At 39.2% G+C, this 13,967-nt stretch overlaps 1 protein-coding gene across 5 annotated transcripts in view; it reads right to left on the reverse strand.

Annotated features, from left to right (window-relative positions):
- Positions 1–9,561, reverse strand: part of tpk1 (thiamin pyrophosphokinase 1) — a 64,167-nt gene extending 54,606 nt beyond the window's left edge. For 2 of the 5 annotated variants that reach the window (XM_085763695.1, XM_085763690.1), the window contains exons 1-3: positions 9,459–9,561; positions 6,882–6,973; positions 2,330–2,404 (exon numbers count right to left, since the gene is read on the reverse strand). In XM_085763695.1, coding sequence (XP_085619821.1) covers positions 2,330–2,404; positions 6,882–6,924 — 118 coding nt within the window. In that variant the 5' untranslated portion in view covers positions 6,925–6,973; positions 9,459–9,561. Of the gene's footprint in view, positions 1–2,329; positions 2,405–6,881; positions 6,995–8,313; positions 8,358–9,458 lie in introns of those variants that run through there. The other 3 variants (XM_085763693.1, XM_085763691.1, XM_085763692.1) reach the window with 3 other exon arrangements.
- Positions 9,562–13,967: the final 4,406 nt, after the last annotated feature.

The following is a 13,967-nucleotide window of genomic DNA, read 5'->3' on the forward strand; positions in this document are numbered from 1 at the left end:
TATACTAATGCTGCGATCTATACAAAACTGCTCTGGATACACAGTGTAAGATTTGAGATTATGCACAAATTAAGCCATTCCCTTGCCTCCCTTTATATCTCACAGGCATCGCAACCCTTGTGATGAATGTTTTATATGTTTTTCTTTCTTTAAATTATATTTTATTATTAATTCCTTCTCTTAATAGACTAACCAAATAATCTTTATCTTGGGGCAGCAGGCAACCTTTGGAGAAAATTGGTTTGTCAAATGTCATTTAACATTTTCTATAGGTTCTCTAGTGAAAAGACACAAACCAAAGAGAGCATGAACTATCTGACTGTGTGACTGCCGTGCCATGGAAAGAGCTCAAGTGCCTCTCGGGTTTTTATGAAGTTGATAAGAACACAGCATCAAAGCCGTGTTCTTTAAAATTCAATCTGATGTGGTTTTAATTACAAGTTTACCTTCAAAGTTACTTTGTTTACTAACCTCCTTCCTTGATTGCATAAGTTAATAAAGTAGATTCTTTTTTAAAATGTGTCTGCCTACAGTTTTGTTTATTTTTTAGTTTTGTTTCATGGTCTCACATCAAAACTGAGACACTCTGATGATCACAGTTGCTTCTTTTCACTCTGTCCTTGATAACACAATTGCATGTTTAACATTCAGTTTGGTTCAACTTATTCTTGTTCAGTCAGGCTCCTTTTCTAATGATTTTACAAAGTTTAAAAGAAAAACAAATGTGGGATACAGGTTGGGATGACACTGTCTGATTTAAAAGTTCAAAGTCGGCTTTGCATATCTAATAAATCACAGCCAAGTAGCACAACTGCCATGTATCAGTGCATCTCATAAGCAACACCTCGGGGAGCCAAGGGTTCTACTTCCCTTCAAAAACCTATTTTGCCTTTTTAACAATAAGCCTTTTGTGCCTGTTTTTTGAATTTTCTGAATCCCTCTTTCTCTTTTACTCTGATAACAAGCATTGGCATATTCATGAAGCAGACGAAAATCAAATCCATTTTTATATCCTTTAGTTACCAGAGTGCAAAAAAAATGTTGCTGGATTCTTTCTTGGGGATTCTCTTGGTTCACATACTTGCCGGCAAGCTTGTGACCAGCATCCTCAACAATCATCGTTAAAGTATTACTGGTAGAAACAGTTACTGCAAAACTGCTTTTGGAGACATTCACGGAGCGTCATGTTTTTGTATGAATGAATGTATAACTGCTGTCCCAGTTTCTTCCCTTTTACACAGACAGTTGTGTTCATTGCTTTTCATCTTTCATACAGAAGGTTTGTGCATCAATACTAAAATCCTACCCGTGTGAAGGACATGTGCAGTATCAGCAGTGGGATTATTCAAAATATTTCCCCTTATCATTGAAAGATTTCAAGAGGCTTCACGGCTGCAGGGAACAGATCAGAGTCAATTGTGATGGCAGATTTGTTATGGTTGAAATAACCTCATTTTGAATACAGGGGTATTTGGTGCAGTGGGATTGTTCCTAATGACCCTGTCACTCATCCATTCAGTGGATTGGCCACTGCCTGTCCTCACATTATTTACAAACTGTTTATATAGAGAACATGCACACTTGAATAAATCTTAGTTGTGCCACCCTAGGTTGCAAGGAGCAAGGTAGTAAGATCTTACAACTGCTTCAAATGTCTATGATAAAGTCAAACAGTACAGTTTAGTGAATTATGGCTGAAATGCATGACATTCTTGTAAGTTAGCATATAGGATTCATTTGATAATATAAAATCGGGATGAATCATAAAGTTTAACGATCCTTGATTAAGACCTTGGCTCATTTTATTTTCATTATTTTAGCCACTGCTCAATGGTTTTATAGTTTCCTGCGGTGTGAGCTTGGTCACACATTTAGCTGCAGATGCATTATGTCAGAAATAAATGGGCTTTTAATTAAATCACAATGCAAAAAAGTCTGTATCTCAGGGGTTAACAAAATCACGTAGCATATCCAGGCTGTGTTAAAAATTATTTTTGTTTTGAATATAATAATTGTTTGGGTCATTGAAAGAGACACAGAGGGTCATTCTTGCAGAAAGGAAAATTATTTCTGCAACAAAAAAAAAGATGTAATCTTTAACTTCATTAAAACACATCTCACAGGAAATGTGGGCAAAGGGCAGGGAGGGGGCCGACGACATGACAGCAATTATGATTCTGCACAGTGAAGGCTGCTCAGGCTAGAGAGCACAGCCTGACAAAATAAACAACAAAAGAAAGCATGCTCGGTGCAAGTCAATGCAGATGGGATCTGAGTGATATAGAGAGGGCCTATTTGATCTGTGTTGGTGATGTGAGGGGATCTCTACCTTTACTCCAGAGGATGCGCAGGTAGTCTTCATCCAGAGGCTGGTTCAGGATGATCAGACAGATCCTCTGAGTGCCTGGGGAGGGACACGGGACAAAAAGGACAAATCTATGAATCATAAGAGCGATCAAAACAATCAGACAGAGACATGGACAACTGATGGAGTGCCACGGCCAAATCTATTTGCATTATTCAAAACAAAACCTTTTAAATACAGATTGGAGGTGGGTGTTTGTGGCACTGAATGTGCTAAATAAAGAACAAAATTAGAACAAAGCCGTGATAATGAGGTCGTTATCATGCTCCACATGGAGACAGGAAAATGAGAGAAAGGATTACAAACAGAAACCATTTCGAACAACTCTCAGTTTCATCACAGTTCAAAACGTTTCCCACTCCATGCAATTAAGCTGCAAGGGATTTGTTTGCAACATCAAAAGATAACAAAACCTAAACCAAAGTATAGACATTGTGTGTCTACATTATGCAATGATTTCACTCAACTACACTATCCAAGATCTGGGTTGTTTACTATTCTTTATTGCATGTAAAACTAGACAGAGGAATTTGTGCGCTTGACTTGTACTGATCATGCTCATCTGAATACTCTGACCTTGGTGACACATCATGTGTGCCTACGTGACAACAGAAGAAAACCTTTTTTCAAAACTGCACAAATGAAAGCGACTTATCATCCTATGGCTTCTTTCTTTCCTCTAAGTGTACCTCCATGCTTCTATGTCAGAGTCTCTGCTCCAGTCATAGATTTATCATTTCATAAATTTCCGCCCTTGACAACCCATCCGTCTTGCTTTTAGCTTTTCCTTTGCGGTGCTGCTAATGCAGATCCTCTGAGTAATACTTTAGAATTGTCATTTCTCTGTCTGTCGGAGAGTAAAAAAAATGATGGGACACTCATGGACAAAGTAAAACACAAGGCAGAAAAGAAAAACCTTCACAGACCGAAGAATCAAGCACAACCTCTCTTCCCCGTGCCTTCATACTTAGTAGTTTTATTGCTTTCTTATTTGGCTTTCTTTTTCAAGTCAGCCCTTATGAATGATCTTTTATCCATTTTTGAAGGCAGTGCCTTTCAAAGCAGAGATGAAATGCTTTACACAAGCTTAAGAAACTCTGAGAAATGCTGTGATTACAATGTCCATTTCCTTTCTTCTAACCTTCTTTATATGGATCCAACATGACTGGATGCCAGTTTCAGGGCAGCATGACAGGTCATATCTAATAAAGTTGTATCTTTCTCAATGCTCTTTTCCTGATACATCGCAAATGCAATTGAAGGCTGGGGAAACAACAATGGGGAAGAAAAGAGAGAAGCAGAATATAGGCTACTTTAGGTGTAATAAACTTATCACTGCATTTTGTTCTGAAAAAGAAGCATTTCGGATTGAACCCCTCGTGTGAACAGAGTACATCTTAACTTGGCTGAGGAAGAGTGGTGGAAAGAAATGTCCTTTGGGTTTGTGACTTTGTTGCAGTGGCAGACTAGACTGTTGTTAAAAAAGTTCACATCACTGGAAGGTCATTTCCAAACTAAAGTCAACCCCAGTCTATTATGGTAAAAGGAAGAGGAGAGGAGGAAAGGGTAAAGAGGAGACACAAAGAAAGAGGAAGAGAAAGGAGGGAACACATGGAGGGATAGGTGAAGACGGTTGGGGGGGGGGGGGATTTGTCAGTCTTGTCTCCTAATTGGCTGGAGGTGTACAGAGAACAAAAGACAAACTCAACCAGCCGTGACTTTTTAGATAACCCTTCGTCGCGTGAACGTTCACCTCCTCGCACATGAGGGTGCGGCCTTTCATGCACTCTCTTCAAAGAAATGTCACCTTGGGATTCTTTTCATAAAGTGCCAGACAGCATAAATACCACAAACACACATTCATACACACACAACACAGGCCAAATCCAAGCACATAAGCTGTATTCATTTCATATTAAAAATGTGAAATTAAAAAAGGCTAACTGTGCACACCAGGGGTTTTAAAATGCAGACATCCAGGGGCTGGTGTTATATTCTCCCCAGAGAGTCTAGATAAGCATTTCCTGCAAGAGATTATACTATAAAGAAGCAATAGAAAGTTTAAAGTTATCTAATAGGGGGAAGTGTTTCAAAATTCTGCTCAGCTGGGGAAAGGATTTTAGAAGCATATGATTCAGGGAATCTCAAACACATCTTCTTTGATAGCGAGTGACAGATTTATCAGCAAAATTATATCATCAGAGGGACGTGGTGTGTGCTCAGATTTGTTCTGTTCTGCAGCAATTTGGGGATTATTTGCACACCCTGCGAAATCTTTAGAATAAATCTAGGATTTGTTCAGTGTGCAGCGTATAATGCTTAGCTAACACATCTGAGTAAACACTTGTTTGAACGGATGCTTCAACCTGCTGATGACTTCCTATCAGAGGAGAGTGTCTCTTGACTTGACGCTGGCCTTTTGTGTTATTGATTTTCAAGCTGTACAAGCATAGAAAATCAACAGCGGGTCCTGCGCTCCTGTTCTGCACAGAGAATGTCAGGTATATACAAACATATGTTCACATACGCAAGCGCAACTATAGTCGACCTTGTAGTCTGACAAGATTATTATAGTGAATTGAAATCACTGAGGTGGGAAAGACAATGAAATGAAGAGGGACAAGTGGAAGTAGGACAAGTGAAATGCATCCTCTACTATGATAAACGTAAAGTTACACAGTATAATATACTGTACAGTAGCACTAAAAGCCTATAGGTTAGGTTCAGCCCCTCTCATCCGTTGATCACAACAGGACACATTGTAGTCAGAGCAAACATCGAACAATAAATCCTCACACTTGCACAGAGTAAAGTGAAATGAGAAATGTATTATTCATTGGAAAGATATTACAAATGCTTTATAATTCAGTCATAGCTTCATTTATATGCTTTATTTTTTGGGGAAAATTCGACAATAATCACACAAATCACCTCAGCAGCACTAGTAGAAACTGCTCTTGCAATCCTTGGCGCTGTGTGCTTCGTGTATGTTTACAAACCCGCTTCATCTGCAAAGACCGTGTGCCAAAGGATCTGAAAAAGATGAGATGGTACTGCCGAGGTGTCTGGGGATATAATGTTTGTTTCCTATATTTATCTCTCAGTGGGTGGACAAAAAATCCTGCCAATGTCAAAACCTCACACCACAATTTATCCGGACGGAAGTGTATCTGTTGCGTCCCGACCAATGGCAGGCCTCATCATTATGATGAATATTCCTGTACATTAATTTCTGGAGCTGGAGCTTTTTGTTGTGATGAAGGCAGACAATGTGAGATGGAGGTAAGTACATGTGTCTGCTGTCTGCTCTACAGGCCAAACTGTTGTGTGAACCCCTTGAACTTTCCATCTTGTGTAAAACCAGCCCGTAGGTCCTGATCAGCTCTCCTTCCTCCACACTCATACACACACCACCAAGGGAGCTCACATAAACCTTGACCTGAGAGCAGCGGCTAAAAGCAGCAGCTTCCTCCTCAGGTCTGCAGGGCAGTCAGCGCTGACTATTTGCAGGTTTTCTTTTCAATGCGTCAACAGATACAGAAGGAATCGCGCAACACAAAAAAAGTGTCTACATTCATTTTAAAAAGAGAGAATGATGATTTTACTTGTCAAATGTCAGATTTCAAGCAAACACACCGAGCCCTCTTTCGGAAAAGATTCATTTTACACGCAGCGCAACAAGAGAGACACATTACGTTCGTACATACGCTGTGCCAAGAGTGTCAGATTGAGTAGCAGAAGCAGAGGGAGGAAGAAAAGTGTGATGGCGATGTGTGTGATGATAAGTGTGTGCTCTGATCAGACTTGTACTGATTGTCTCTGGTGCCTTGTTGGAGTGTAAAAAAAAAAAATGTGTGTAGGCCTGCACAATGGGAGGTGTGATGACGTGAATTGCTCACATGCTGAGTGTGAAGTTTGTGAAAGCTTATGTTTAGGCTGCAGTTGTGAGAGAGCAAGGGTTCTTATGTGGTTCTTTATTGGCACATATTTCTTAAAAGGATACAATTTACAAGAGGGTTATAGAGAGTAAACAAAATTTGTCTCTAGAGCAGCAACATTACTGCAGCAGAGTCACTGTGCATGAACTCGATGATATCTCTATGGAAACTAATGTGAAATATCAATAAACATAATAGTGTTGCTGACATGAAAACACTGGGTAAGGCTGAATGAGGAGCACAGACAAAGGTCACTATCGGTCATCTCCTCCATCCTCCTACATCTGCTGCTGATGTTGCCTTCAGGTGAGACTACTGAGAGGGGGAAATGCCGGAAATGAAGACTCTAGATGTAAGTTTACAAAAAGTTGTGCCAAAGACAGTTGCAGTGCACAGAATTTCCTTTTAGCTTTTTGTTAATTTAACATTCTACATAGTTAAAGCAAAGGTTTAGATAACAAATAAAATATTTTTCATTACATTTGAGTCTGTGATATCATGACGACAGTTAAAACACGTGTATCTGACTGTGTTTGTGTGTGTTTGCACCAGGGGAGTGTGTGTCTGTACGGCCGTACCTGAAGGCAGCAGGCAGTCCAAAGGCGCCAACTCCTTATCCATGGTCGTGGAGCCACAGGAGGCCGTCTTCAATCAGCCAACTCACCTGGAACTGAGAACAGGAGGACACATACTGTTACTTCTCTTATACCTTATATCCTTCCTTTCTATTTCTTCCTTTGTTCTACATGTATCAAAGGAAGTCATTAAACTTTTCCGACATCTCTCTAATGCCAGTTTATCACCAGCCTTCATCCAGGCTAATTATTTCACCTTGTTCACACGAGAACATGATGAAACCAAGGTTGCATCATTGGACAACTCAAGACCTGTACTGACTCTAGGGTTACAATTAAACTTCTTTTTTTTTATCTGTCAATTATTTACTTGATTAAAGTTTTTGTGTCGAAACAAGTGAAAATAGTGAAAACCAGACATTATATTCTGTGATGTCATCAAATGTTTTGTGCTGTAGATCAGTGTAACACCACAATATTTTCATTTCTCAATAATATCAGAGGTAAAAGTAGCAAATTCTCACAAATCCCAAAATACATTTATTCAATTATATATTAAGATGCCCATTAATTTTACTTTGATCAGTTAATTGAATTCCCCCAAAATGTTGCTAAATAATTTGTGTCTCTCCTTTGTAGCATACGATCAACAAGCATTTTGAAAACTGATTTAAGACATTTTTTAAAATGCTTTGCAAATGATGATAATTAGTTGCATTGCTAAAAATGCTTTTAACTCATATAACCCAAATATACAGTCTTTCACTGCATGAAACTGCATGAACAGTTTTCTTTGCACTCCTTAGCAGAGCAGAGCTGGTGCCGCCTCCCACCTTGTTCAATGCGCTGGCGCACCACGGGCCACCGAAACAAGACAATATGTCAGCGGTGTGAAACTTTGCAACGATAAAACACTTTATTTAACATCCAGAGCAGCAGGTCTAATATATTATTCCATTAATAAATGATAAAACGATTTAAAAATATTGTTTGTTGAGTTGTTTTTTAAAGATCAAATACACACAGGGCTGCAGGCCATGTGCTGTGGAATATTTATTCATTTTATCTGTTAGGCTACATCTGAACTCCTATTAGTTCAGTTTGCATAATGAAGCTGGGCTCTTGTTTTCAGATGCATTGCCTACTTTTTATTTGACTATTTGCAATGCTCAACTTATTGAATAAGCTTTATCATTATCATTATTAGTAGTAGCCTATAGTAGTAGGCCCTAGTAGTAGTAGTAGTATAAGCCTCCTTGTGCTGCTCTATTAGATGTAAGTTAGAAGTAAAAGCATGTGTTTAATGATAAGATGACAAGTTGTGTTGCTTTCTGTTAAAGGTCCCAGTACACTACAAATCTGAGCAGTCTCACCAATCACTAAACAAGCTATTAAAACTATGCAATAAAAATGATCAGTATTAGCGTCATCTTACCTTTTATCAACTAGATTTACCTCTGGTGAGTTGTCAGTCTTTATCCCCTCATATCCAATTACAAATGTCACAGCTCGCTCTCTATCTTTTTAAACTGGGCCATGTTAATTATCAATTGTACTATAGCCTACAATCCTGAACTATTCATTTAACAACTGACCTGAACTTTAACTTGCCACAAAGTTGAATAATAGTTAGTCATTATGCTGCCTTCAACTGTCATTTAATAATGCAGACAGACAATATAAGGTGGTGGCAAGTCAAAGTAAATTCATTTTAACTGGTTTACTATATAGGCTACTGTTAATTTTTCTACTGTCACATAAAATAAATGTGGTATAGTATAGCCTGCACTTTCTGTTCATGCCTATATTAAAGTTTGATTTTAAAAGCAGTCATTTGACAATGACCTTCTTTTAACTTTTAACCACTTGTGTTGAGCTTTGAATGGGCGACTTTCCACATAAGGGCAGCTCAAACCCTGCAGCATTTTAAATCACCACCTCTTGTCGCCGCATGGCTTTCAACTCACCTTGACTTTTTATCTTGTTACTCTATAGCCTAGATTGTATTTGTTTTTACCTAATTTTAGTGATTGATTTTATTGTCCTAACTTTTATTGTTCATCTGTGTTGGTACTTTTATGTTATGTTATGTGGCACTGGATTGCATCCTATGTTGTGCAGCACTTTGGCCAAATAAAACTTGAGTTCAGTTGTGCATTGAATATAAAACTAACTTGACATCTCCATGCAACAACCACAATAGCAAACCTAATTAAAACCACACACTGCAGTCCTAACACGCTAGCACAGGTACCCTCGCTAAACCGCTGACAAGCGAGCTTTCTTTAGCAGTAGGCGACCCTGTTTGACTAGATTAGACAGCCGACAGCAGCCCGGGGGAACTGGGTTTTGGTATCGTCCCCGGCTGCTCCTCCAGTTTCACAACAGAGTAACCAGTGTGTGCTAACACCGGTCAGCGTGCTGCAATGTGCCACGCTGCTTCTCTCCGTTCACCGATAAAAACCTCACTACTCTGACCGAACAGCACCCACACAGACGCCGTGTGTCACTACTAAAAATCCGACTTCACATTTCACAGCTGTCATTGCGATATTTTGTGAATATTCAACATAAACTTACAACATGAATGGACTTCCGCCCAAGTCGTTGTAAACAGTCGAAGAAGGCGCAGGGAGCTGACAGAGAGGAAACCCTGCAGCTTCCTAAAGGTGGGAGTTAATCATGGGGGACACCTAGAGGCTGAAAGAGAAAATACACGTTGCTTTGTGCAATGCTTTTTTTAAACGAGATTCTCAAAGGTAATCCCAGAAGTTTTTTCTTTTTTTTTTTTAACGAGGCTCTAGGGTCCTCAAGCAAATTGAGGAATAGTTTAATTTCACTTCAACTCACATCCACTGAAAAGTAGATAAATGAGGGACTAGTCCAATCACTGCTTCCACTCTTCACTATAACTACTGTAGCCTACATCACTATCAGCCCCATTACAACGCAGATGCTTAACCTTGACTAACAGTTTGGTATCAATAAAACACAAGTGCATCTGAACTCTTCCAATTTCAGGTGTAAAATTAATCCTGTAAAACAGGTTCTCCTGGCCCACTGTAGTTATGTATATGAACTCTGCATTGACACCAATTCACGATAGGACTTTTATGGCAGGAGACTGTTTTAATTTTAATTTAGTTTAGTGGAGCATTAAAGGAAGAGTAAGTGATCTAATAGTCCTACTTTTTTTTTTGTCAAATTCAGTGCATCTCCTCACGGTCAGCTGGTTTTCCAGTCTGGGCTTGTAGCCTACTGAGAAAATGCAGGTCTCTCTCCTCCAAAGCCCTGGTTGTAAATGAGATATAAACAGTGGCTCGGACTGACAATCACAGCTAATCAGCAACAGGGAACGCCCATACTCGTGTAGCTACTGGATGAGGGAAAAAAATAAGTAAGGAGGGGGGAGATGGGAAGGGTGCAAAGAGAGTGAGAAACGGTATTTGCACATGCTAATGAATAGTGCCAATTTAAGGATTACAAGGGGGAGGAGAGGGAGCAGTCTACGCTTCTGTTGCTGCCAGCGGTTTGAATGGGATGGAGTGAGACTGCAGATGAGAGACTGACAGCAATATTAAGAAGAAAGCATGCAGAAATGCACTGTCACTAAAAAACAGATGTCTAGTGTAAAAGGTTATGGTTTCAAACAGCTTTGGCACCCTGTTGAAGAAACAGTCATTAATGTGTTTGATTCTGCTCAGCAAGGAAAGTTTTGAGCATTGATACATTCACAGAAGAGCGCTCCTTGTATGAAAATAGCCATTCTTTAATCAATAGAGTATGTGGTGGTTCATCGGCAGTCCACAATTTCACCTGCAGTGAGCCCAGCAAGGAGGAGATGTCTGTTCTCCAAGACATATTACCCCTCATTGAGAGGTAATATGTCTTGTGATGCAGGAATCCATCTCCTCAACAGAGCAGAGAGAGAATAAGGCTCTTTCCCCCAACCAGACCTTGACCTCTGGGCAGTCCCAGACCATCAGAATAAATGTCCCATTGGTGTCACCTGAACAAAAAGAACAGCAGGGGTCCACTCTGGTTTTCATTTGGGAAAGCCTGCAGGGAGAGAGATATGCCTTGTGGAGTTTATAGTGTATTATCTGGTGGTTTGGGCTTTTTGATAACAGGGGTAAGTTGGTCCATATGAATTTCCACAGTAAATCTAAAAGGATGGTTGTGTAAGAGGCTTTAGCAAAGATATTTTACATCCCAGAAACTACAAATTTGGATTTGCCTTGAGCATGAATTAAATAGAGTGGATAGACTATAATGGAATGATGTAAGGGTATGGCAAACATTTTAACCCAATTGTGAAAAATGGTATATTGTATATTTTAATTCAATTAATATGGATGTTGCTGTTTTTTGGGGTTTTTTTGGTGGTATGAGTGATTGATAACCTAATTGGTTATTGAATGAGTGGAGATCAGTCAAAATGATGAGATCAAACTACTGTCTTTGGGGTATTTAGTGGTCCACCATCGAAAAAAAATTGTGGCGGTGCACAATCCCTACCTTGACTCCATTTGTGCAAATAGCACACACTGGTAGGCTACACCAAAACCTCCGACATATCATGCAAAAACAATCACTCAGACTGCGCAAATATACACAGGTAAACAAACAGACTAAAACCAACACACGCACTCGCTGTGGACTGATGCCGTATGCTTCAGATATCGTCAGACAGCAGTGTAATGTGAGAAACCCAAATCTCTCTCAAGGTGAATCCACTCTGGAGGCTCGTTATAACAAACGCTCTCATCAGTCAGCGCTTGCCGTCTCCCAGACAGACTTCACATGGGAAGAAACCATATACACGCAACACACACTTGTGCGCAGGGATATGCAGACACAGGTTACACACACACACACACACACACACACACACACACACACACACGTGCACACACATGCTATGCCTAGATTCAGAGGAAGTCATTCATTCAGTGGGCATGCATTATAAATACATCTATGAATAAATTCCAGGCTGAGTGCATTCTTCATTGGCAGGGATTTTTTACAAGGCCACAGCACCTGAATGTTTGATCAGATCTCTCTCTCTCTCTCTCTCTCTCTCTCTCTCTCTCTCTCTCTCTCTCTCTCTCTCTTTCTCACTGCATCTTCCTAATGACCTCATCCTTTCTTGTCCATCAATCTTTCTAATATTTACTTTTTTTCTTATATCCCTCTTCTCAGTCCCTTCTCTCCTTATTACAACATTCATCTTCTCTTTCTGTCAGTCTCACATCATGTGCAGTACGGGTTCACATCTCTCCCCTTCACCTCCTCTATTCTGAATTCCCCTATATGATTTTTCTGCTTTACTGTTGAAGGGAAGGTCCGTGGTGGGCATGGGAAAGTGGGTCAGTGGTGGTAGGAAGACTGTAGACAAGGTAAAGGTCACAATGTAGCCACTTGTTTGTGACATGGCTTAGTGACTTACAGTTTTTCACAATGGTAAAAACACATTTTTCGAATCCTCCTGTCCTTTTCTCAGAATTGTAAACACAAAACTCTGTTCTCACACTACATTCACAAAACCTCAGATTCTTCTCACACTCTTCTTCACTCTGATTCTTTTTGCAAAACCAAACCGTCGCTTCAAAATAGTTTTACCTGTGCTCAAAACCAAACAATCTTGTTAGATCTTGCTCTAATCGGTCAAAATAGAAGCACAGCTGAGCAGTCATTACACACACTACACCAAAACATGGAAAACACAGTGTTCAGGGCACATAGCTCATGGAGAAATGTTTGCTGATCACATTACAGTGTAGCACATGCATTTTCCGTCTTCAGAACTGAAGAAAAAAAGATTTCACAACTTTGTGGATTTAGCATTTACTCTGCATTCATCAAACATAAACTATAGTAATACTGTAGGATAATAATTTTCATCATCATCCTGAAATTTATCAATACAAAAAGTCTACAGCCTATAATGCAATGTAAAGTGTAGAAAAATCAAAAGAATGTACACAATTGATCACAGTCATTGTGCTTCACCTGATCTTTAGGCTTCATTACAGTAACATCGCTACATTTGTCCTTTTTACACATCTCAACTGCAATGTTCTCCTGCTGGGGGTGTGAATATACATGTAGGTGTCCTCTCACCACAGTATGGCAGTCTTGCAATTCTACAAAAAGTGAATGTGCAAAATTGTACTGTAATGTAATGTTCTGAAATATGCTACTGTAAATGTACAGTAGACTGTTGTCTTGACTAAATCTCTGGATTATGGTGGACACAGACAATCGACTGATGTTTGGTTGGATACTTTGGCCTCCCCCATTGTCATGCTATACACAACATGGTCTATGACAGTAGTCTAAATGTCAACAGAAGTTATCACTGTTTGTCTTTTTGCATTCTAAAGTGGTTTATATTGGTTGTCACATCATGAGAAAGTGTGATCAATTTTGAATCGTATTTGCTGGATGACATGTTTTGCCACTTGTTGTTTCCATTATGCATCACAAGTGCATCACAGTGACAACTGTGTTTTATTGCACAAGAATTGTGTTCAGAGTTTTGCAAAAGTAATGACTGAGATCTGGAAATAGTGTTTTACTAGGTGAAGATTGTTTATGGTTTTGTCAAAAGGATGTACGATTCAGTGAATGAGTTTAAACAACTGAGCAACTGATTCACACAACAGGAATTAGTGTTTTAGCAATTCAGAAAAACTGTAATATTATATAGGAGATGATGTACTGATGCACTTAGGAATCTGCAGTTATGCATTTTAAATTCTATTGGTGATCTCAAAGTTAGACATACCATGGCTGAGTTTTGGATAAGATTTATAAATTGATTCACATGCATATTTTCATTTGATGATATGGTACAGCTATAAAAACTTTTTTTTTAAATCGAAAACACAGTATTTACACAGTGTTGTTTGAATGTTTTACACAGGGTAAACATCATGAAGCTAGGGAATAGTTAAACATTCTGAGTAATAGGCAAGTTTTTGAATGAAAAAAAGCAGAAATTCACAGAGACTTACATGTTATTGGGGGAGAAGTCAGCAGAATAAATCTGATTGATTTGCGATCTTCCTGTGATAGTGCATCCAA

This window comes from Trachurus japonicus, chromosome 20 (genome assembly GCF_045865225.1).
Source record: "Trachurus japonicus isolate A0001 chromosome 20, Traja_1.0".
NCBI classification, from domain to species: domain Eukaryota; kingdom Metazoa; phylum Chordata; class Actinopteri; order Carangiformes; family Carangidae; genus Trachurus; species Trachurus japonicus.